Source organism: Salmo salar, chromosome ssa10 (genome assembly GCF_905237065.1).
Source record: "Salmo salar chromosome ssa10, Ssal_v3.1, whole genome shotgun sequence".
Lineage (NCBI taxonomy): Eukaryota > Metazoa > Chordata > Actinopteri > Salmoniformes > Salmonidae > Salmo > Salmo salar.
This window is the reverse complement of record NC_059451.1, coordinates 30,780,267-30,806,264: the sequence shown is the minus strand read 5'-3', so window position 1 is coordinate 30,806,264 and position 25,998 is coordinate 30,780,267. Positions and strand designations below refer to the sequence as shown.

The following is a 25,998-nucleotide window of genomic DNA, read 5'->3' as shown; positions in this document are numbered from 1 at the left end:
AACCATCAGAAACAACCACATCTTCTATATGCCTAATTCTGACTGACCAGCCCTAGCTACCCACTATATAACCAGGAAGTCCCATTGAGTTAAACAATAAAAGGAGACATGAATAAAGCATGGCCTGTTACAGGCCAGAGAGGTGTTCTAATCTTACCCAGTAGAGCCCACAGTATTTCAACTGGTCCAGTAAAACTGAGCTCTATCAGCCGAGGTCAGCCAGCCGAGGTCAGCCAGCCGAGGTCAGCCAGCCGAGGTCAGCCAGCCGAGGTCAGCTGGGGATTTATGTTGTGTTGGTTGAGCGGATGGCTGTTAAAACCAAGGAACCCTTTACCATACCTCACCACACATATGCGAGCACACACACATGCACACAAACAAACAAGTTGAAGGTAGTTTCACGAGCCATCGCTAAATATCGTTAGCGCAATGACTGGAAGTCTATGGGAACAGCTCGCAAGCTTGGTATTCATGAGTTCATCTGAATCTGGGTAAGTCAAACATTTGCTTAATTGCCAGAATTGTGTGCAGAATGCCTTTAATAGCGTGTCTTGGCAGAAATATTGAACGTGTATTTTATTTTGTCATATTTTAGGAGTGGCGGAATATGAATATAGAGGAAACATTGTAATTGTTTTACTTTTCACTCTTCTCTTCCCTTTTCACGTTTCCTTCTCTCTGGCTGTGATTTGTTTTCCGTATGCCTGTCCCCTGGGTGTGTGGTTTTGTGTGGAGCTGTATGGGGCTCCCCCAGCATTCTATCTGTATGTTTCAGCCTGCAGGTGCTTACATGAGGATCTAACCAGATGCCACAGAGCCATGCAGGGAAATATATGAACTCCTTTTAGGGCTGTAGTGCAATAGGGCTGCTCCAATAGGGCTGCTCCAAGAGGGCTGCTCCAATAGGGCTGCTCCAATAGGGCTGCTCCAATAGGGCAGCTCCAATAGGGCAGCTCTGGGATAGGGAGGTGGTGTATGGGACGTTGGCAAAGGAGGATTTACGGTTTAAGGCTATCTCGGTTTTACAAGACACACACACAGAGTCGAGCGTCATCAAACCTAAGGTGAGATGGAGGTGAGACTGAACCTCCCCTCCCCGGGTAATGTCTGTGGCGTCATGTTTTTACTCAGCTCTTCCAGTTAACTCAGAATCTCCTGACTCACTATAAAACCACAAGACACAGGATCTGCAGCAAAAATAGGTCTCATAGAGGGAATGGAGAACACTTGCAGCTACAACACAGTCTGTCTACAACACAGTCTGTCTATAATGTTTGCACCACTTAATCAGGAATCTTATGAACTTTCCGGCCCTAGCAGAAGAGAGAACAGACAGAGAGAATGTTGTTACTCACCTCCGGCAGGTCGCAGACCACTGTCATGTAGTGGGATGCTGGGTGGCAACAGAGGGGGTTGTGGGTAGCAGGGTCTGCTCTGCAGTCTCTCCGTCTCTCTCCTCATCTCCTCCATCCTCCTCTGAAGCCCCTCCACATCTCTCTCCAGACGCTCTTTCTCTCCCTGCAGCAGGATCCTCTCTCCCATAGCCTGGGTCAGAGCCTCCTGGAGACCAGCCCCAGGACCTCCTATCTCCCCTCCAGTCAGCCTGGCCACCAATACCTCCAGCAGGCTGAGTCTAGCCTTGAGCCCCTCCATCTCTGGTCCTCCGGAGACTGTAGGGGAGCAGCTGGTCTCGCTGGGGCTGGGCACGGTGAAGGTATACTGGCAGCGCCCGCTGTGATCGTTCCCCCTCCAGAGAGTGGCACGGTCCTGCCCCTCACTGCACCCCAGCAGACAGAACACACACACGCTAAGGAGCAGCCACATGATGGATACAAACAGCTACACACTCAGATGTAGACTAGACGTGGATCTTCTGCTCTCTCACGCTCTCTCTCTTCAGGGTCTCTCTTCCACCACTCTGTGTTTCAACCCTTCTCCTTTTTCTCTAGCTGTGTTAATTGCCCCTTCTATCTCTTCACCTAGTTCTTGCCCAACTGTCTTCCTTTTCCTTGTTTTTCTCAATGTGTTACAGCAGATTATTGTTCTTATTCTCTGATTAGTCTCTCTGTTTTCTTGCTGCTGCCTGTCTGTCTCTCTTCTTTCTGTTCTGGTCTGTTTGTTTCTCAGGTCAGGGTCCTCAGGTCTCTGAGTCCCTCTCAACAGCTCAGGGATATTTATACAATCTGGGAAGGGGGGAGAGGAAAGAGAGGAGGTGAGTAAGGAGAGAAGAGAGGAAAGAGAGAGAGGGAAGGAAGAAAAGGCGGGAGAGATGGGAGGGGTGAGGACTGTTTGTGTGTTTTCAGGTGCATGCTGGTGTATGCATGCATGCCTGGGTGTGCGTGTGCACATGCAAAGAGGGTAAGCAAGGAGAGACTACAGGCTCACTCTCACTTCCTATATCCAGTAGCACTCCCTGTCAGCTATGACAGGGCTGGGCTATCTGTAGGGATAGGGGGGCATGGCAGGGGAGTCTCCACAGGGATGGGAGGGGTAGCTGGGCCTTGGGGGATTGAGTTACCATCCCATAAAGACAGAGAGACCCCATAGGATGCCAAAATGTGATGCAAGCAGACAATTGGTTTGTCATAAAAGAGACTACAGGATTCCTGACCCATGCTGTCCAGAACCAATCGCCAGAATGAAGGGCTAGACTTGAGTCAATCGATAGCTGGATTACTTGTGTGTGAGCATGTGTGTGCGTGTGCAAGAATGGGTCTGTGTGTGTTCACCAGATGCTTTTCCACTCATAACTTTTAAATCTGTAGTTTAATATAACATGAGTCACATACCTGCTCTAGACCTTTTTATCTCTCTCTCTCTCCTTCTCTCTATCCCTCTCCCTGTCAATCCGTCTTTCACAGAATAACAGACACACACAGCCACTACCCACCAGACTGAACTCTCGCTCCCTCCCCACCCTCATGTGATGCATTGTTTTATGATCCCTTGTTCATTTTCAAATTGAGCTCAAGACTAGAACACACACATACATACATACATGCACACCCTGAAGGAGTCTGAGAAATGGGGTCAGGGGTCATATAGCTCAATTGGTACATCAGTCAGGAAGGCTGGCGTTGAAATACTCTCTTCCACAAAGCTCTCTCTGCCTCTCAGGCAGGTTGGTACAGGCCAGCTCTGTTTCTAATGGCAGGATGTTTGTTAGCCTCAACCCCTGATTGGTCAGGAGATTAGCTAGATGGATTTGGTATGTGTTTGATTAAGGAAGCCAGTGATTTAGGGTCAGTATTATTAGCATGGGCACATCTTTCCAGAACCCATTTCAAAGGGTCAAGGGGACGAAAGAGATGAGCGATAATGTAGGGAGTTGTTAAACAACAAATCTCTTTGCTCGTCTGTGCAAGTCCTGGCTGGTGTTCCCTGCATGTTGTCACCCTACTGAATATGTACGTAGTACTGCTGCTGTAGCCCACAGCAGGAGTGGTGAGTGTCAGACTGGGTTGTTGTGATGCTGATTTATTCTCTACTACTTCCTCCAGGTAGCCACATCCATCTCCCTCCTCCTCCTGTCTGCCCCTTCCTTCAGTGTCTGGTAGTGTGTGTGTGTGTGTGTGTGTCTGATTCCCCAGTCCCTCAATAGGCTCATTTATCCTATAGTGAAAAACAGGAGGTTGGCAGAGCAGAGTCTTACCCAGCTACTATGTCTCAAATGTTTCTCTCTTTACCGGTATATGACTGCTGCTTTGTCTGGATTATGACATCATCCATCCCCAACTGGACCAAAACACACTGTCCTGCCAAGGTGTGTGTGTCGGTAACCCATAACAAGGTGTGTATGTGTTGGTAACCCATAAGAAGAATCGCTCTCTCTGAAGAGGTATAAAGATGAAGAGCCTGGGGTCATAGAGCTGGAAGCTAGAACCAGTAGTCATCTATATGACCGTATGTACAACTTTCCACTGTGTCATTGACTCTACATTTACAAGTGTGTGCCAGGTACAGTAGTAGTGAGATGAGGCGCAGCAGGGACACTAGTATAACAGTCAGGCTGGGCTTTAACTACAGAGAGCTTTGAAAGTCACTAATAAAAAGGGCTGAGATGAGAGAGATGAGAGAAATACCAGCAGCACTGTCTCCACACACACGGCTTCTGACATGCCAGGCCAGAGAGGCCAGATGGCACAGGAACCACCTCTCTCTTCCAACCGCTCCTCCTCCCCTATCATCCATCCCTCTCCACTACTCCGTGTCACATAAACAAGACCAAAGCAGTCAAATACAGTCATCCTTTAAAATCATTTTATTAGCTCAGAGAAACATTACAGTAGTTCCAGTAGTTCACAGTTTGTCAATGCCAGAGTATAGTACATCATTACAGATCAATATTTACACCTCAAATAAATTACCTAAAAAAACAAAAGGAATGAAGATGTAGAGGTTATTGTATTGTACAGATATGCAAGACGCTGTGTTGTCATCACACTAGGCAGTGTTACACCCCAGTCTGTGTGTTTCACAGCCCATAGAGTCATTGTAACTCATTAACCAGCACTCTTCCAGACACATCATAACAATACAAACTAATACCATTCAAATTAAAACAAATTATGCCACCCAAGTCCCACCCCCTCAGAATGTATGGGTCACCCAAATCTCTCTCTCACACACACACACACACACACACACACACGACAGCTATGACCTCCAGCAGATGCAGTCAAATGAACAGTGTCTGTCCTTTAGCTCCTCAGGGTTAATGGGAATAGCAGCAGACATTCATAAGCTTCATGTTGACCTTCCAGCAGAACTCAATATCACAGAAAAAATACATCATACACAATAGAATTCAACCATCTAGAGATAGACAACTAACCTAGCATTACCAATGGGAAATTAGATCAAGTGGCCAAGCAGTACCACAGGGAAAGGGGATACCTAGTCAGTTGCACAACTCAATGCATTCAACCAAAATGTGTCTTCTGCATTTATGACCTAGTGTGCCCTACTAGGTCAGTAGGACACACTGTCCCAATCAGGCTTGGTATAGCGTATAATGTGTTATTTGGAATTAGCCACAGGATGGTTTTTCAATACTGTCAATACTATTTCTATCAAGTTTTTTTTTATAAATGTGAATATCTGTAGCTACTTTTTAAGTAAATCCCTCAAGTCAACTTGTGCAATACGTTAGGAGATAAAGACAAATGTGATCTTCATTTCACCTGTCACATAATACATTTCATTATGAAGCTTTTCGGTAGTCCCCAGCCACATGGTGTTTGTTTACAAGCACACAATGAGGAGAGACCAGAGCCTTGTGAGTCGCTCACTGTTGTTCAGCACAAGCCACATGATCTAGTTACAGTATGGAATTTACAACTAGATGTTTGCCAGCGAGATACTATTAACGGTCTAAAATGTGGCAAATGCTTTGGTTTGCTAATTTAGTAGCTACTTAGTGAGTTAGCTAAGTGGTTAACTTCTTCTAAAATAAAGCTTTGCTTGGTAACAGCAGAAAATCCCTTCCCGGATCAAGATCCTTGCTAAGATTTGTTTTGTGCGTGCAACAAACTGTGACTAGCATTTTTTAGTTACTTGTATAACTTTAGTATTTAGTTGGCATTCTATATGGATTTTTACATGAACTTGTTAGCATTGCTAACCTTCGGATTACAGAGGCAGAGTTGGTTTTGAAAATAGCGCTCCTTGTGTGCCGGTATTACTGAATATCCTGGTATGGCACAAGGTTTGTATGAAGGTATGATAATCTGGATACCGCCCAAGCCTAGTTCAATACTCAACAGTGACTTCCTCTCACTGGCTAGAACCTATCCTACTAGTGTCGGATCAAGCTGGGTGTAGAAAAGGAAAGCAGGAGACAAGTAAAGGAGGCCTCTGTAGAGTATTGAGGTACATCCATTGCCTCATTTTCAGTTCTGGCTTGAAAGCATTTTAAACATGTGAGAAGAGATGAGGGGGTGGTAGTGAGGGTTACTTTCTTTATCTTCAAATATTTTGGTGTGCTACAAGTCCTGTATAACATGTTTCTAAGCTGTTGATAGACTATTGCAGACAGATTGACTAAAAGTCTGACTAACAATAATACGTCTGACTATAATAATACTACTACATCTTCATCATACAGAAGCCCTGTACGGGTAGGCAAAGTATTCCCAGTTTGAACCATTTCATTTGTCTGAAAATACAAACTCTGCCGGGAGATATGTGGTTAAACAGAGCGTGCCTACTGTGCTGGCCAATCAGATAGCTCAAATCACCGTGCCTACCTACAGCTTTCACAACCCCACCCACAGCATACCTTTTTTTTGTGTGCATTTTACCCCCTTTCTTCTCCCCAATTTCGATCTTGTCTCATCGCTGCAACTCCCCAACGGGCTCGGGAGGCGAAGGTCCAGTCATGCGTCCTCCAAAACATGACCCGCCAAACCACACTTTTTGACACCCGCCCGCTTAACCCGAAAGCCAGCCGCACCAATGTGTCGGAGGAAACACAGTTCACCTGATGACTGAGGTCAGCCTGCAGGCACCCGGCCTGCCACAAGGAGTCCCTAGAGCCAAGTAAAGCGCCTCCCAGTCAAACCCTTCCCTAACCAGGATGACGCTGGGCCAATTGTGCGCCGCACTGTGTGACTCCCAATCACAGCCGGTTGTGATCGAACCCGGGTCTGTAGTGACGCCTCTAGTACATTTACATTTTAGTCATTTAGCAGACGCTCTTATCCAGAGCAACTTACAGTAGTGAATGCATACATTTTCATTTCATACATTTTTTTTCTTTCGTACTGGCCCCCGTGGGAATCGAACCCACAACCCTGGCGTTGCAAACACCATGCTGGCATTGCAAACACCATGCTCTACCAACTGAGCCACAGACCGCTGCGTTACTCAAGAGGCCCTAGATTTCATAACTTTTAAAACCATGACCAGAGAGAGACTGTCAAAGAACACAGCAAAGACCTGCTGTTTTTATGAGTAATTCATGTCTAAATGTTATTCTCCTCTTCCACTCACGCTGCAGCTGCTATGAATGAGTAGCCAAGTGTATCGATAGCCCTGCGTTTTATTATTATTAGCAGCTCGATGTGTATATTTTAATATCGAGGAGTATTTAACTTTCTTTGGTCATAGAAACAACAAAGAATTTGTGCCTGAAGCAGATGCGGTGCGACTTGAGTTTCGCCGTCAGTTGAAAGATTATGTACCCTCTCTCTGGTCAGTCTCGCCTGAGGAAAGGAAAGAGCGAGGACCGTGAGAGGCTGCTGCTCTCCATCCCTTGAGACTAATACCATTTTTTTTCCAAAAGAACTGAAATCTCAGACTTCCCAGTTGTCTTGAACGCACTGAAGTCAGAACTCGGAAAAAACCGAGATCCAACTGGGGAAAATCGTTTTGAATGGTAATCCAACTCGGTAACTCCGGCATCTTCACTGATGTCATGATTTGACCTCGATTTTTCCGAGTTCCCAGTTGTCTTGAAAGCACCATAACCATCAGACGCAGGTACCATACCTCCAGTAAAATAATAAAGCACATTCTAAAATATATGCTCAGCTGTGCCTAGGGCTGTTGCGGTGACTGTATTACCGCCACACCAGCGGTCACGAGTGATGAAAGCAGTCAAATTCCACGTGATCATTTAGTCACAGTGATTAGGCTTCTCCAAGCTCTGATGCTGCTGATGGTCATTAGTAGCCTACTAAACTTGCTAACTGCCTGGTACTCAGCACTCTGTTGTCCCTCTAATCACTCTGACATCAATGCAAATATATTCGAAGATCTAATCAAAAATTTCATGAGAGCCCATGAGCTCATGTTGCGCAACATTTCTATAGGCAATGCAGTTGCGTGAGATGACGTATTTTTCCCTACTGCCCCCGTTTCAATACAGGTGCATGATAATGGTCCATTCTAAATCAAAACAAATGTCACATATATTATTTAGTATATGTAAAGACAAGACTAAATCAAGAATCGTCTGATGGGTGACAATATTAGCTTATCACGTGTGAATTATATATTATCACTTGTGAATGATGCCCAGCATAAGAAACAATTACATTTTTTTTGCGACTTGTTCGAATCATATTCGCACACCTCATGTAGCCTAGCCCATAGGCCTATATGTTTTAATAAGGTTTGTATCACAACTAAAGTGTCCAAATAACTTTAGTAAAATTAATAACTTAATAAAATGAAACACATAAATCACCTTTACAAGGGGTGTAGAGCCTAACTGGCATAAATAAGCAGCGCGTGAGTTTCCAGTTTGGGGAAGATAATTTTCACCATTAAAATGCACCTTTATAATAAAAGCATTACATGCATATTTGCATTTGCAGTCACTTTTGATAATGTTGTTTTCCGCTAATGGAACATTTGCGCTTATTGCCTACTACCATGTGCACATTCCTGTGGTTATAATGTGAAGAAATAGCCTAATAGTTTATCAACATTTTAAGCTAAACGTTCTGATCTGTTGCGTCAGCCTCATTGCATAGAACATGTTTTTTGATGCTAGTGGTTGAATTAATTTGGGATCTATCGCATCCCACAACTGTCCCAGACTGGTTGGAATATTTATTTCTCGCACAGAATAGAATAGGTCGACTTTTGTACTATGGGGGATAGTAGATTGATATAGGCTAGTGCTTTTGCTGTTCGTTAGGCCTACTCATCTTGTTGGCTGACGAAAAGTAAATGTGGACAGTTCTTCCAATATCTTCAATATGCACTTCGTAATTAGATAAGGACACGCACAACTGCGTCCCTGATGTGTTAGAGCCGTGTGAGAGTGAGAGACGCTTCGGATTGCGCAGCACACTCAGGGAGAAGGGCACAATGCAGCACTCCGGGCCGCAAAAGGCATGGATTTTTATAGGGTGCATTAGGCCACAAAGGGGATGCCGCCATGAACTTCTAGGCATTGTCAAATTGCTTGTCAAATTGTGAATGAGAGACTGTGTTCAGCCTGCGCAAAAAAACAAAGCAGAGCTTTAAAGTTGCATCATGCAGCCTTACAATGTATTAAAAATCTAAACATATAGCCAGCCCAATGTTTGTAGAACAAGTTACATTAATAACTAAATTAAACATATAGGAGGACCTGTTTCTTTGTTAACCGCTCAACATGGAATAGCCACATGTGCGCACTCCCTCAAATCTTTGAGAAAATATTTATAATTTTATTCAGTTTTGTTAAATTGTATTCTTCATACTATAAAATAATATAACACCACAGAATTATAAGCGAATCTTGTCTGCTAAATGAACTAGCGTAGCCAACAGCCATTTGGCATAGACACATCAGGAGTATGCTATTATTTGATTCTGAAATAGAATACATTTTCTTCATATCATGCTTCTTAAGATCGGTCTAAAATAAATAATGGATTTATTGTGAAGGTGTAGGCTATATTACATGGATTTATTAGACATTTTAAATGGCTTGTAGGCTGTGTGTGGAAGCCAGGAGATGTTAAATGTGTTTATGTTAATTAACGGTCAATTACCGTGAGACCGACAGTTATTTGCTTGACAGTTACTGGCTGACGAAATGTCGTGACCGCCACAGCCCTAGCTGTGCCTCGCAAGTGCTACATCAACGGATCTATTTTGTTATCAAAGCTTGAGTTCTGAAATATAATATGGTCTAAGAAGAACAATATTGGCAGTCCAGGCATATAGCCAATATGCTGTGATAATGTATTAGGCCTACTGCACAAACCTCATTCCTACAGAACTATTGAGTTAATGTTAGATTTTTTTTTAAGTGACTTAAAAAAATCTAAGTGGTAGATCTCGGCTTGCTTTCTGACTGTAAAAGAGATCTTGACTCAGAAAAGTTTGGTGACCACTGGACTAGCTGATATGTATTATGTATTGAACGGAGTTCTACTTAAGTTTGATGAGGGGGCTGAGACACAGGCAGCATGTCAAATGACAACCTTTTCCCTAAATAAGGTGTCATTTGCAAAGCAAACCCAACCCCTATGTAACGCCAACGTAATGCTACCTATGTCACCCTTGGCCCGGACACACAGAGTAGAATGAAGTGGTCCCTAGTAGACACTGACCTTAGGTCAGTTTTGTGTTTTCAATCAATACAAGGTTAGCATTGGGAGAGGGTGAGCTGATCCTAGATCTGTAGTTAGGAGCAACTTCTACCCAGAGCCACACACACAGGCTGGCACAGCAGGGGTCTGGGAGGCTGGGTGGTGCCCCCTGGCTGATGTGAAGGACTGTGTGCAGGAGAATGGGAGGAAGAGGAGATATTCTTCCTCCTCCTGGCGACACTAGCGATACCGCAATATCACTGGAACTGAGAGAAAGAGAGCGAGAGTTAAGTGTGTATTCAGTGCTATATGTTGAATCAGTGTGATAATATTCTTGATTAATACAATATGTGTTGTTCAGGCTTATACTCACTGATGATGATAAGCAGCAGAAAGACCACCACCAGAGCTATGATGGCCTTCATCTGGAGAAGACAGAAACAAGCATTACACAAAGACATGGATACATACACGGACACACACACGGTGACTCACCTTCATATCTCTCCACCACATCCTCCTGTGCAGCTGCTTGGCTCTGCTGCTAAAGGCTGAAGCGTTGTCTGATAGGCTCACTGGAAGGTCATATGACCAAAGGACACACGTGCAGGGAGAGAAGATGGGGACAGACAGGGAAGAGGTGGACAGGGAGACACATAGAAGAAAACAGAAACGTGTAAACAGCATGTGATAGGAGCTGTTTGTGTTGTATTCTCTGTTTCTATGACTAAGAACTACTTCACCTCATACTCTGGTATGGCAGGGACAACCTCATGTTGCCAAAGCAAAACTTGTTCCTTCTGCCTCTCCATGTCTACATATATAAATAAAGTTTGATTTGATCTCTCTGTTTGGAGTCAGACAGTTGTTTGACATTCTGTGTGTTGGCAGGGACATGAAAGCTGCTGAACTGAGCATGCAGAGATCTCCTGTTCTCATGTCATCTCCTGTGCTTGTTAACTTCATCAGGGTAGGGGCCAGTATTTTGACATCCGGATGAAAAGCGTGCCCGTAGTAAACTGCCTCCTCCTCAGGCCCAGAAGGTAGGATATGCACATTATTACTAGATTTGGATATAAAACACTCAAGTTTCTAAAACTGTTTGAATGATGTCTGAGTATAACAGAACTCATATGGCAGGCAAAAACCTGAGAAAAAAATCCAACCAGGAAGTGGGAAATCTGAGGTTTGTAGTTTTTCAAGTGATTGAAACTGTGTATGAGATAGGCAATGGGGTCATTTTGCACTTCCTAAGGCTTCCACTAGATGTCAACAGTCTTTAGGACGTTGTTTCATGCTTCTACTGTGAATGGGGAGAGAATAAGAGCATATGGAGTCAGATGACTGAGAAAACGACGAGCTCAATCTCACGCGCTCCCGTGAGAGTTAGGTGTTCCTTTTCAATTCTGAAGACAAAGGAATTGTCCGGTTGGAATATTATGGAAGATTTATGATAAAAACATCCTAAAGATTGATTCTATACATCGTTTGACATGTTTCTACGAACTGTAATATAACTTTTTTTACTTTTCGTCTGAACTCACTGCGCGAGCACAGTGGATTTGGATTACTCCACTGAACGCGCGAACAAAATGGAGGTATTTGGACATCAAGATGAACTTTATCGAACAAAACAAACATTTATTCTGGAACTGGGATTCCTGGGAGTGCATTCCGATGAAGATCAAAGGTAAGTGAATATTTATAAATGTAATTTTTGTCATTTCTGTTGACTCCAAAATGGCAGGTATCTGTATGGCTTGTTTTGATATCTGAGCGCTGTACTCAGATTATTGCAAAGTTTGCTTTCGCCGTAAAGCTTTTTTGAAATCGGACACAGCGGTTGCATTAAGGAGAAGTGTATCTATAATTCTTTGAATAACAGTTGAATATTTTATCAACGTTTATGATGAGTATTTCTGTAAATTGATGTGCTCATTCACCGGACGTTTTGGGAGGCAAAACATTTCTGAACATTACACGCCAATGTAAAATGTTTTTTTTTTATATAAATATGAACTTTATCAAGCAAAACATACATGTATTGTGTAACATGAAGTCCTATGAGTGCCATCTGATGAAGATCATCAAAGGTTAGTGATTCATTTTAGCTGTATTTCCGGTTTTTGTGACGCCTCTCCTTGCTTGGAAAATGGTTTTTTCTTGTCTAGGCGCTGTCCTAACATAATCTAATGTTATGCTTTCGCTGTAAAGCCTTTTTGAAAATCGGACAATGTGGTTGGATTAACGAGAAGTGTATCTTTAAAATGGGATATAATAGTTGTATGTTTGAGAAATTTGAATTATGAGATTTTTGTTGTTTTGAATTTGTCGCTCTGCTATTTCACTGGCTGTTGAATAGTGTGTCCCGCAGGTGCGCTAGCGTCCCACCTACCCCAGAGAGGTTAACAGAGCTCAACTTGCTCCAGCCAATAACTAGCAGACTACCTACAGACAGGGATAATAAGAACATTGTAATCATGCACCATCTAAAAATTGTCACATGCGCCAAATACAACAGGTCAAATACTGACAGTCAAATGCTTACTTACAAGCCCTTAATTCACAGTGCAGTTAAGAAAAAAGAAAAAAAAAATACACAGAAATGAACAAATAATTATTAAGGAGCAACAATAAAATAACAGTAGCAAGGCTATATACATGGGGTTCCGGTACAGAGTCAATGTGTGGGGGCACCGGTTAGTCGAGGTAATATGTACATGTAGGTAGAGGTAAAGTGACTATGCATAGATAATAAACAGAGAGTAGCAGCAGCATAAAAATGGGGAGGTCGGGACAATGCAAATAGCCCAGGTAGCCATTTCATTAACTGTTCAAGAATCTTACGGCTTGGGGGTAGAAGCTGTTAAGAAGCCTTTTTGACCTAGACTTGACGCTCCGGTACCGCTTGCCGTGCGATAGCAGAGAGAACACTCTATGACTAGGGTGGCTGGAGCCCTTGGCAATGGTATAGAGGTCCTGGATGGCAGGAAGCTTGGCCTCAGTGATGCACTGGGCCGTTAGCACTACCTGCTGTAGTGCCCTGCGGTCGGAGGCCGAGCAGTTGCCATACCAGGCGGGGATGCAACCAGTCAGGATTCTCTCGATGGTGCAGCTGTAAAACCGTTTGAGGATCTGAGGACCCATGCCAAATCTTTTCAGTCTCCTGAGAGGGAATAGGCGTTGTCGTGCCCTCTTCACGACTGTCTTGGGTGTGTTTGGACCATGATAGTTTGTTGGTGATGTGGACACCAAGGAACTTGAAGCTCTCAACCTGCTCCACTGTAGCCCCGTCGATGAGAATGGGGGCGTGCTCAGTCCTCCTTTTTCTGTAGTCCACAATTATCTAATTTGTCTTGATCACATTGAGGGAGAGGTTGTCATCCTGGCACCACACTGCCAGGTATCTGACCTCCACCCTATAGGCTGTCTCATTGTTGCCAGTGATCAGGCCTACCACTGTTGTGTCGTCGGCAAACTTTATGATGCTGTTGGAGTCGCACTATGGTGTTGAACGCTGAGCTGTAGTCAATGAATAGCATTCTCATGTAGGTGTTCCTTTTGTCCAGGTGGAAAGGGCAGTGTGGAGTGCAATAGAGATTGCATCATCTGTGGATCTGTTGGGGCAGTATGTAAATTGGAGTGGGTCTAGGGTTTCTGGGATAATGGTGTTGATGCCATGCCCAGCTACGGGTCGGTAGTCATTTAGGCAGGTCATCTTAGTGTTCTTGGGCACAAGGACTATGGTGGTCTGCTTGAAACATGTTGGTATTACAGACTCGGTCAGGGACAGGTTGAAAATGTCAGATAAGACACTTGCCAGTTGGTCAGCGCATGCTCGGAGTACACTAGTAATCCGCCTGTCCCTGCGGCCTTGTGAATGTTGACCTGTTTAAAAGGTCTTACTCACATCGGCTGCGGAGAGCATGACCACAGTCATCAGGAACAGCTGATGCTCTCATGCATGCTTCAGTGTTACTTGCCTCGGAGCGAGCATGGAAGTAATTTAGCTCGTCTGGTAGGCTCGTGTCACTGGGCAGCTCGCGGCTGTGCTTCCCTTTGTAGTCCGTAATAGTTTGCAAGCCCTGCCACAAGGGCATCTGAGTGGCGCAGCGGTCTAAGGCACTGCTTTGCAGTGCTAGGGGTGTCACTACAGACCATGGTTCAATTCCAGGCTGTATCACAACTGGCCATGATTGGGAGTCCCATAGGGCGGTGGACAATTGGCCCAGTGTTGTCTGGGTTAGGGTTTGGCTGGGGTAGGCTGTCATTGTAAATAAGAATTGGTTCTTAACTGACTTGCCTAGTTAAATAAATAAAAATATATATATACACACACACATTTTTCCCCCATTAAAATAACATAAAATTGATCAGAAATAAAGTGTAGACATTGTTCATGTTGTAAAAAGAGGTCAGATGAAGCAGATGCTAAGCTACAGGACTGTTTTGTTAGCACAGACTGGAATATGTTCCGGGATTCCTCCGATGGCATTGAGGAGTACACCACATCAGTCATTGGCTTCATCAACAAGTGCATCGATGATGTTTACTTTCTCACTTATTCACGATTCATTCAGGACTATCCGTAATCATGGTAGCATCCACATTAATGTAGAAGTGTATAGAAACATTTCTATTCACAATAAAGAGTCTCCAAAATGACACAATACACTATTTACCATAATTTTGTGCCCAAAATAAATTAATCTGAAATAACCAAAACAAACAGAAAATGCATCCAACAAGTTTGTAGTCACAGCTTAATGTAATCATTGCGTGCTAGGAATACGGGACCAAATACTAAAATGTTGACTACTTTAATACACTTAAGTAAATTTGTCCAAATACTTTTAGTCTCCCCATTTTAGGGGACCATGTACAAAAAGTGCTTTCATTTCTAAAACGGTTAACCTGATATGGTTCAAAAAACCCTACATTTAAAGCTGACAGTTTTCCCATTAAAACTCATAGCCATTGTATCATTTCAACTCCAAAGTGCTGGAGTACAGCAAAACAACTGAATGTGACACTGTCCCAATACACCGAAACTGTATTAGGGTTCCTTCCTAAACACACACCAGTGTTCCAGATGTGGATATTGTGCTGGTGGACATGACAGAGACAACATCTGTGTATGTCATGATGAACCTGGAGTACCCAGGACGGCTGGAGAAAGCCCGTTTCATCTGTTCATCACAACAGAGGAGAGAGCAGGAAGGCGTGTGAGCGTGTGTGTGAGAGAGAGAGCGAGCGCAAGTGAGAGCTAGCCTGTTAATGCATTCAACCGGTAGAGATCATTAACACATGTAGTGTACTGAACATAGAGATCATATAATTCACATAGAATGGGCAGAACACCTGGATGTGTTCAGTTTCCAACATCCTCTAACAGCTCCTTACTGCCCCAGATGAAAAACATCCTTACTAATTAGAGCTCTAATCATTATTAAGACCGTACAGACTAGATAAATAAAAGGTCAAATAAAAATAAAACTTATTTTACACAGTTGCTTAGACGGGCAGGTGTGGCCTTGCATTTTGTGTGTGTGTGTTCTGTATGTCATTGCCACATTTGGCTCTGATTAGAGACCGACCGATTATTTGAGGACCAAAAAAAGCCGATAGCGATTAAATCGAACCATTTATATATGACAATTACAACAATACTGGATGAACACTTATGTTAACTTAATATAATACATAAATAAAATCAATTTAGTCTCAAATAAATAATTAAACATGTTCCACTTGGTTTAAATAATGCAAAAACTGAAGTAAAAGTGCAATATGTGCCATGTAAAAAAGCTAACGTTTAAGTTCCTTGCTCAGAATATGAGAACATATGAAAGCTGGTGGTTCCTTTTACATGAGTCTTCAATATTCCCAGTGAAGAAGTTTTAGGTTGTAGATATTATTGGACCATTTCTCTCTATACCATTTGTATTTCATATACCTTTGACTATTTGATGTTCTTATAGGCACTTTAGTATTGCCAGCCTAATCTCGGGAGTTCATAGCCTTGAAGTCATAAATAGCGCTGTGTTTCAAGCATTGCTAAGAGCTGCTGGCAAACTCAGTAAAGTGCTGTTTGAATGAATGCTTACGAGCCTGCTGCTGCCTACCACCGCTCAGTCAGACTGCTCTATCAAATCATAGACTTAATTATAATAAACACAGAAATATGAGCCTTTGCTAATTAATAATGGTGAAATCATTTCATTTCAAAAACAAAATGTTTATTCTTTCAGCGAAACACGGAACCGTTCCATATTTTATCAAATGGGTGGCAATCCTAAGTGTAAATATTGCTGTTTCATTGCACAATCTTCAATGTTATGTCATAATTATGTAAAATTCGGGCAAATTAATTACGGTCTTTGTTAGAAAGAAATGGTCTTCACACAGTTCGCAACGAGCCAGGCGGACCAAACTTCTGCATATACCCTGACTCTGCTTGCACTGAACGCAAGAGAAGTGAATCAATTTCCCTAGTTAATATTGCCTGCTAACATGCATTTCCTTTAGCTAAATATGCAGGTTTAAAAAAATATATACTTCTGTGTATTGATTTTAAGGAAGGCATTCATGTTTATGGTTCGGTCCATTTGTGCAACGATTGTGCTTTTTTCGCGAATGCGCTTTTGTTAACTCATCACTCTTTTTAGCGAAGTTGAAGTAGGCTGTGATTCGATGATAAACTGACAGGCACCGCTTTGATTATATGCAATGCAGGACAAGCTGGTTAACCTAGTAATATCATCAACCATGTGGAGTTAATTAGTGATTATGTGAAGATTGATTGTTTATTATAAGATAAGTTTAATGCTAGCTAGCAACTTACCTTGGCTTCTTGCAGCCACAAGGTCCTTTTGATGCTGTACTCGCTTAACAGGTGGTCAGCCTGCCACGCAGTCTCCTCGTGGATTGCAATGTAATCGGCGTCCAAAAAGGCTGATAACCGATTGTTATGAAAACGTGAAAAATCGGCCCTAATTAAATCGGCCATGCCGATTAATCGGTTGACCTCTAGCTCTGATCCATGATAACCAAAGAAGAGCAGTCAAGAGTGAGAGTTAGCCTTGTCTCATCTCCCCCCACATTCCCATTCCGGAGTGACTGAGTGGAATTCTCAGTGGGAAATTAGCTCCTGTAGAGGATGACTAATGGACCTGTCAGAATTCCAGGTCATCTCCAACAGGAATGTTCTCTTGCTTGTACAAACGTCTGGCAGGGTACACTCATAGGATTACATACACAGTCTCTTTCCCTTCCTATTTGAACTGTTTATGTAAGAAAGGAGTCTACCGTGTTTTTATGTTAGTCTCAGATTCTGTACATATCGTTTTATAGATATTAACTTGATCTGAATAGGACTTGAGTCTCACCTGACTTGTCCTGCAGGTCCTCAAGTCGCTCTCCCCTGTCGATCACCTTAGAGATGTTCTCCTGCATCACATCAATGACCTCATCAACCTGCGACTGCACTCTGAGGAAAGAAACAAACATGAATGTCAACACACAGAAATAACATGTTGTGAACAGTGTTGAAGGTGGAGGAGTTAGCTGGTACAGGTGTTCCTACTGACACATTCACAAAACCACACAGGGATGTTCAAATAAATGCACACCAGTGGAGGCTGCTGGGGGGGAGGATGGCTCATAACTGCCGGAATGGAATCAAACATTTTATTTTAACAGTATCAAATCAAAATCAAATCAAGACTTATTGGTCACATATACATATTCAGCAGATGTTATTACGGGTGTAGCGAAATGCTTGTGTTCCTAGCTCCAACAGTACAGTAGTATCTAACAATACACACAAATCTAAAATAAAAATTATGGAATTAATTTCAGCAATGTCAGAGTGGCATTGACTAGAATACAGTATGTACGAGATGAGTATAGCAGTATGTTAACATTATTTAAAGTGACTAATGTTCCATTATTAAAGTGGCCAGTGATTCCAAGTCAATGAATACAGGGCCGCAGCCTCTAAGGTGCCGGGTTGCGTAACCTGGTGGAAGCCAGCTAGTGATGGCTGTTTAACAGTCTGATGGCCTTGACATAGAAGCTGTTTTTCAGTCTCTCGGTCCCAGCTTTTATGCACCTGTACTGACCTCGCCTTCTGGATGATAGCGGGGTGAACAGGCAGTGGCTCGGGTGGTTGTTGTCTTTGATTATCTTTTTGGCCTTCCTGTGAAATCGGGTGCTGTAGGTGTCCTGGAGGGCAGGTAGTTTGTCCCTGGTGCTGCGTTGTGCAGAACGCACCACCATCTGGAGAGCCTTGCGGTTGTGGGCGGTGCAGTTTCCGTACCAGGCGGTGATACAGCCCAACAGGATGCTCTCAATTGTGCATCTGTAAATGTTTGTGAGGGTTTTATGGGCCAAGCCAAATTTCTTCAGCTTCCTGAGGTTGATGAGGTGCTGTTGCTCCTTCACAACACTGTGTGTGTGGGTGGACCATTTCAGATTGTCCGTGATGTGTACGCCGAGGAACTTGAAGCTTTCCACCTCCACCACTACGGTCCCACCGATGTGGATAGGGGTGTGCTCCCTCTGCTGTTTCCTGAAGTCCACGATCAGCTCCTTTGTTTTGTTGACGTTGAGTGAGAGGTTATTTTCCTGGCACCACTCTCCCAGGGCCCTCACCTCCTCCCTGTAGGCTGTCTCGTCATTGTTGGTCAAAAGGCCTACTACTGTTGTCTGCAAACTTGATGATTAAGTTGGAGGTGTGCGTGGCCAAGCAGTCATGGATGAACAGGGACTACAGGAGGGGGCTGAGCACACCCCATGTGGGGCCCCTGTGTTGAGGATCAGCGTAGCGGTGGTGTCGTTTCCTACCTTCACCACCTGGGAGCGGACGGTCAGGAAGTCCAGGACCCAGTTGCACAGGGCAGGGTTCAGACCCAGGGCCCCGAGCTTAATTATGAGCTTGGAGGGTACTATGGTGTTGAATGCTGAGCTATAGTCAATGAACAGCATTCATACATAGGTATTCTGCTTGTCCAGATGGGATACGGCAGTGTGCAGTGTGATGGCGATTGTGTCGCCTGTGGATCTATTGGGGGGGTAGGCAAATTAAAGTGGGTCTAGGGTGTCAGGTACAGTAGACGTGATATGATCCTTGACTAGTCTCTCAAAGCACTTCATGATGACAGAAGTGAGTGCTACGGGGCGACAGTCATTTAGTTCAGTTACCTTTGCTTTCTTGGGTACAGGAACAACGGTGGACATCTTGTAGCAAATGGGGACAGCAGACTGGGATAGGGAGAGATTGAACATGTCCGTAAACACTCCAGCCAGCTGGTCTCCGCATGCTCTGAGGACGCGGCTAGGGATGCCGTTTGGGCCGCCAGCCTTGTGAGGGTTAACACGCTTAAACTGTCTTACTCATGTCGGCCACGGAGAAGGAGAGCCCACAGTCCTTGGTCGCAGGCCGTGTTGGTGGCACTGTGTTATCCTCAAAGCGGGCGAAGATGGTGTTAAGCTTGTCCAGAAGCATGAAGTCGGTGTCCGCAACGTGGCTGGTTTTGTTTTCCTTTTGTAGTCTACGATTGTCTGTAGACCCTGCCACATACGTTTCGTGTCTGAGCCATGGAATGCAACTCCACTTTGTCTCTGTACTGACGTTTTGCCTGTTTGATTATCTTACAGAGGGAATACCTACACTGTTCGTATTTGGCCGTCACCTTGCCATTGTTAAATGCGGTGGTTCACGCTTTCAGTTTTGTGCGAATGCTGCCATCTATCCACAGTTTCGGGTTGGGTAGATTTTAATAGTCACAATGGGTACAACATCTCCTATACACATCCTGATGAACTCAGTCACTGTATCCGTGTATTCGTCAATGTTATTCTCAGAGGCTACCCGGAACATATCCCAGTCCACGTGATCAAAATAATCTTGGAGCGTGGATTCCGATTGGTCAGACCAGCGTTGAATAGACCTTAGCACGGATACTTCCTGTTTTAATTCTGCCTATATGAAGGGAGGAGCAAAATTGAGTCGTGATAAGATTTGCCGAAGGGAGAGCGGGGGAGAGCCTTGTAGGCATTTCAAAAAAGTTGAGTAGCAGTGGTCCAATGTTTTTCCAGCGCGAGCACTACAGTCAATGTGTTGGTAGAACTTCAGTAGCTTTTTCCTCAAATTTGCTTTCTTAAAATCCCCGAGTCAATAAATGCGGCCTCGGGATATGTGGTTTACAGTTTGCATAAAGTCCAGTGTAGTTCTTTGAGGGTGTAATAATATTCAAAAGATAAATACGCAACGCAGAGGACTAGAGGTCAAGAGGGAATTAGTGATCAATGGAAATAGTTGTTTCTTTGAAGATTAATGTGTCAGGGACACGGGAGGAATTTCAGTCCTGGACTTATAGCTACATGTGTCGCGCAGCGGTCTAAGACACTGCATTGCAGTGTTGTGGCATCACTACAGTTACTCTAAATCTTTGAATTTTTCTCCCTGATTTGCTTTGGGGTCTGTGTTATTGAAGAATAACATCAACTGCTAACAAGGGCCGTCATGGTATCGGCGTGAGGGGGAATATATACGGCTGTGACTATAAACAAAGACAATTCTATTGGGAAGTAATACGGTCTGCATTTGATTGTGAGGTATTCTAGATTGGTTGAAAAAAAAGACTTGAGTTTCTGTAGGTTATCACAATCACACCATGAGGAGTTAATCATGAGATTCCCCCCGCCTTTCTTCTTCCCGGAGAGTTCTTTATTCCTGTCTGGGTGATGTACTGAGAACCCAGCTGGCTGTATGGACGTGGACAGTGTGTCCCGAGAGAGCCACGTTTCCGTGAAACACAGTATATGTTACAATCCCTAATGTCTCTCTGGAAGGAGATCCTCGCCCTGAGCTTGTCTACTTTATTATCCAGACACTGAACATTAGTGAGAAATATACTCAGAAGCGGTGGATGGTGTGCATGCCTCCTGAGTCAGACTAGAAGTCCACTATGAATGCCTCTTCTCCGCCGGCTGTGTTTTGGAGCAGCCTCTGGAATAAGTTCAATTGCCCTGGGGGGTACAAAGGATTCAATTCGGGAAAGTAGTATTCCTGGTCGTAATGCTGGTGAGTTACCGCCACTCTGATATCCAAAAGTTCTTTCCAGCTGTATGTAATAACACAAAACATTTTCTGGGTTAATAATGTAAGAAATAACACACACACACAACAAAAAAAATACTGCAAAGTTGCTTAGAAGCAGAGCTGCCATATCTGTCGGCGCCATCTTACTCTGTATGTGCTTGATACCATTCCACTCACTCCACACCAGCCATCATACTCCAGTCCAGCCATTATGAGCCATCCTCCTCCCCTCAGCAGCCTCCACTGATGCACACACACAAACACCCTATTCTCTGGACCAATACATTTTTTTAAACCTTTATTTAACTAGGCAAGTCATTTAAGAACAAATTCTTAACGGCTTACCAAGAGGCAAAAGGCCTCCTGCGGGGATGGGGCTTTGATTAAAAATATAAATGTAGGACAAAACACACATGACGAGACACCACAACACTACATAAAGAGAGACTTAAGACAACAACACAGCAAGGTAGCAACACAACATGGTAGCAGCAAAACATGCTAACAGCATAAACATGGTACAAATATTGTTAGGCATAGACAACAGCACAAAGGGCAAGGTAGAGACAATACATCACGTGAAGCAGCCACAAGTGTCAGTAACAGTGTCGATGAGTCTTTGAATGTAGAGATGAATATAAAACTAATCGAGTTTGAGTGTTTTTTGTAGCTCGTTCCAGTCGCTAGCTGCAGCTAACTGAAGAGAGGAGCAGAATGTGACTGGCAGAATGGGTGTTGTGGAGGATGAGAATGTGGAGGATGAGGGTTGCAGTAGGTATCTCAGATGGGGGGAGTGAGGCCTAAAGTTGTTTTATAAATAAGCATCAACCACTGGGTGTTGCGTCAGGTATACAGAGATGACCAGTTTACAGAGGAGTATAGAATGCAGTGATGTGTCCTATAAGGAGCATTGGTGGCAAATCTGATGGCCAAATGGTAAAGAACATATAGCCGGTCGAGAGCACCCTTACCTGCCGATCTATAAAATTACATCTCCGTAATCTAGCATGGGTAGGATGGTCATCTGAATGAGGGTTAGTTTGGCAGCTGGGATGAAAGCGGAGCGAGGTCTCCCGAGTGGCGCAGTGGTCTAAGGCACTGTGCCACTAAAGATTCTGAGTTCGAGTCCAGTCTCAGTCGCAGCCAGCCACAACTGGGAAACCCAATTGGCTCAGCGTTGTCCGGGTTAGGGGAGAGTTTGGCCAGCAGGGAGGTCCTTGTCCCATCGCGGACTAGCGACTCCTGTTGCAGGCCGGGTGCAGTGCACGCTGACACGGTCGCCAGGTGCACGGTGTTTCCTCTGACACATTGGTGCGGCTGGCTTCCGGGTTAAGTGGGCATTGTGTCAAGAAGCAGTGTGGCTTGGTTGTGTTTCGGAGGACGCACGGCTCTCGACCTTTGCCTCTCCCGAGTCATTACGGGAGTTTCAGCAATGAGACAAGACTAACTACCAATTGGATACCACGAAATTGAGTAGAAAACAGGGTAAAACATTTTTAATTGTGATTTCGATAGAGGAAACGAAGTCTAGATTTAACCTTAGCCTGTAGCTTGGAGATGTGCTGAGAAGGACAGTGTACTGTCTAGCCATATTCCCAAGTACTTGTATGAGGTGACTTCCTCAAGCTCTAAACCCTCAGAGGTGTTAATCACACCGATGGGGGGTGGGGGGAGGGGGGATTTGTCAAGAAAGCTTTATTTTAGAGCGTTTAACACAATATCCGGGGAGGGGCCAGCTGAGTTTAAGACTATCATCTGCATATTAAATGGATGAGAGAGCTTCCTACTGCCTGAGCTATGTTGTTGATGTAAATTGATAGGAGCGTGGGGCCTAGTATCGAGCCTTGAGGTACTCCCTTGCTGACAGCCAGTGCCCGAGATAGCAGATGTTCTTACTTTACACACTGCACTCTTTAAGAGAGGTAGTTGGGTACCCAGGCCAAAGACCCCTCAGAGACACCAATTTTCCTTAGCTGATCCACAAGAATAGAATAGTGTACTGTATCAAAAGCTTTGGCCAAGTCAATAAAAATAGCAGCACAACATTGCTTAGAATCAAGAGCGGAGTTGACATCATTTAGGACCTTTAAGGTTGCAGTGACACATCTCTAACCTGAGCGGAAACCAGATTGCATACCAGAGAAAACACTAGACATCAAGCAAGCAAGACAGTTGATTATTGACACGTTTTTCCACTAAGATAAACAGGGCAAGATAGAAATTGGCCTATAACAGTTAGGATCAGCTTGATCTCCCCCTTTAAATATAGGATGCACCGTGGCTGCCTACCAAGCACTGGGAACCTCCCCAGAGACAGGTTATAAAGGTGAGAGATAGGCTCGGGGATGATAGAGGCTGCAACCTTATAGAAGAAAGGATGTAAACCATCTGACCCAGATGTTTTTTGGGGGTCAAGTTTAAGGAGTTCTTTTAGTACCTTAGACTCAGTGATTGCCTGCAGGGAGAAACCGTGTAGCGGGGCAGGGGAAAAAGAGGGAGGAGCATCAGGGATAGTTGCATTAGAAGGGCTGAGGGATTAGGAAGTGTTGGACAGGCAAGGAGGCATGGCTGAGTCAAATAGGAATCCTGACAATGTGTTGTGGTGATTAAAGAGCTCAGCCAGTAACAACCACATCAAACAATAAGGGACATGGGCAGCTGTGAGGAGAAGGGTTTATTCTCCAGGTCTTTCACCATTTTTCAGAACTTCTTGGGGTTAGACCCAGAGAGAGAGTACTGTTCCTTAAAGTAACTACCTTTGGCCTTCCGGATACCCTGAGTGCACTTATTTCTCATTTGCCTGAACGAGAGCCGGTCAGCCTGAGTTTGCGTGTGCTGAGCCGTTCCCCAAATGGTGTCCTTGAGGTGGAGCAACTCTGCCAGATCACGGTTGAAGCAGGGCCTGAACCGGTTTTCCTCTATTCTAATCAATACCACTCAGACAATGCTCTTCATAATAGTTATATATTTCTTAATTCCGTTATTTTACTTTTAGATGTGTGTATTGTTGTGCATTGCTAGATATTACTGCACTGTTAGAGCTAGGAACACAAGCATTTCGGTACATCTAATCAATAAAATTAGAGTAGATATCCGTCCTCCCTCCCACACGGTCCTGGACCACACTTGGACTGACCACTACCCTCACCTGTGCCCAGCTGATCCTGCCATGGCGTGCGTACACGTACAAACACACACACACACACACACACACACACACACACACACACACACACACACACACACACACACACACACACACACACACACACACACACACACACACACACACACACACACACACACACACACACACACGGACACGGAAAGAAGGAGTATGTGTTGCAGAAGAATGCAGTCACGTTTTCTTCTCTGCGAGAAAACAAGTCAAACAATGACTCTGAAAACATCTGTCCTTCTCTTTTGGAAACGTGAAGAAGTCAAACCGGGCTGATGATTATGTAAGATCCTCACATCACTGGAGTTCAGTGTGCTGCTGTGTCCCTATGGAGAATAAAACCATCAAAACACCACCAGAACACACACACACACACTACAATCTGACCTGGGGCAGGGGTGAGGGATGAGGGGTGCAGGGCAGGGGTTAGCTTCCCACCAAATAAACAAACATTTCCAGGAACCTGAGTTGAGATCTAATTAGGCCTAATTATTTATGTTTATAACAGCATCACAGTGTGACCAGAGAGGGGAACAGGATAGTCTGGTGCCAATCCGTCTTAACAATGACCTGCGCTGTTCTCTATTGCTCTGTTCTGCTGTCGCTAATATGGAAAAACACACTACACGTCTTCAAAGACTAGCTGCCTTACTACCCAATGATGTAAACAACACTAAAAAGGTAGTGTTACATAATAATCAGAACACACTGTGTGTTTCTGTTGGGATCAGATGTTTCTGGTAAACAATGTTAGACTCTGTTAATTAATACCAACACAGTCTGTGGGCTGGGCTCTCTGTCTGAACTCTGCCAGTGCTGGGGTGTGTGTGGGGAGCACACATACGCTCACACACACACACTCACTCCATTGTCATATTCCAAAATAATTTGATATACAATGTGTTATATGATTTCAGTGAGTACAGTAATACTTTACCCCTCAATGAAAGGTGCCATGTTTAAATATGAGGGCAAGCAGTTCAACACAGGTAAGTCATATTATTCACCATTTTCAGTATTGGTCCATTATGACATCACAACTACATAAGCACAGAATGTCATTGTAATTCTATGTGAGCCAGCCATGTCACAACTGATCAATACATTCCAAACTTTCCCTTTGAACATTATGGGGACTGAATACTGAACATAGAACACCAGTATCAAGAAGACAATCTCAGATTCCACCTGAGACATAGTTATTACAGCAGACCACCATAAAATATAGAACGTGTTACTAGACAAAAACTTGAGGTTGCAGGAAAAGGTGCGAAAGATGACACTGTCAATCTCATTGATGCTGAGGAGAATCCTGCAGCCGCTACAAGAAGACAATGCTTCAATAGGGAACCTTGGTGCTGCCAGTACCAACTCCCTTCATCCTGCCCCACCATCTCAACCCAGGGCCACCGAGAAGCTTCCTGAGCTCAACCAGAAGGTTCATCACACCTCGCATCCTTCCTGCAGAATTCCAGTACTGGAGTTGACTGAAGAAAGAGTGCTCTGCAACAAATTGCCAGTTTGAAGGCAGTGGAAAAGATTGTGACTGAGGAAAGTAAGCTACATCCTCCTTCCAGAATCACGGTACAGCAGAAGAGTGCCATCTGCAATGGGATTCGTTGAGGACTGCATGTAGCTCCAACATATCAGCAGACAGGGAAGGCTAGTTTTCCTCACAT

The 25,998-nt window shown here is 44.1% G+C and overlaps 2 protein-coding genes across 11 annotated transcripts in view; both read right to left on the bottom strand.

Moving 5' to 3' along the window:
- Positions 1-2,167, bottom strand: part of LOC106613972 (myocilin) — a 15,117-nt gene extending 12,950 nt beyond the window's left edge. Inside the window, exon 1 of one of the 2 annotated variants that reach the window (XM_014216854.2) lies at positions 1,356-2,167. In XM_014216854.2, the coding sequence (XP_014072329.2) occupies positions 1,356-1,824 (469 nt within the window). In that variant the 5' untranslated portion in view covers positions 1,825-2,167. The remainder of the gene's footprint in view (positions 1-1,355) is intronic. The other variant, XM_014216853.2, reaches the window with a different exon arrangement.
- Positions 2,168-4,246: 2,079 nt separating this feature from the next.
- The window catches only part of LOC106613970 (vesicle-associated membrane protein 4), a 42,198-nt gene continuing 20,446 nt past the window's right edge, over positions 4,247-25,998 (bottom strand). For 8 of the 9 annotated variants that reach the window (XM_045687623.1, XM_045687624.1, XM_045687625.1 and 5 more), the window contains 3 exons: positions 17,423-17,523; positions 10,408-10,459; positions 4,247-10,300 (listed from right to left, as the gene is read on the bottom strand). In XM_045687623.1, the coding sequence (XP_045543579.1) occupies positions 10,057-10,300; positions 10,408-10,459; positions 17,423-17,523 (397 nt within the window). In that variant the 3' untranslated portion in view covers positions 4,247-10,056. Of the gene's footprint in view, positions 10,301-10,407; positions 10,460-10,529; positions 10,610-17,422; positions 17,524-25,998 lie in introns of all 9 variants that reach the window. The other variant, XM_014216846.2, reaches the window with a different exon arrangement.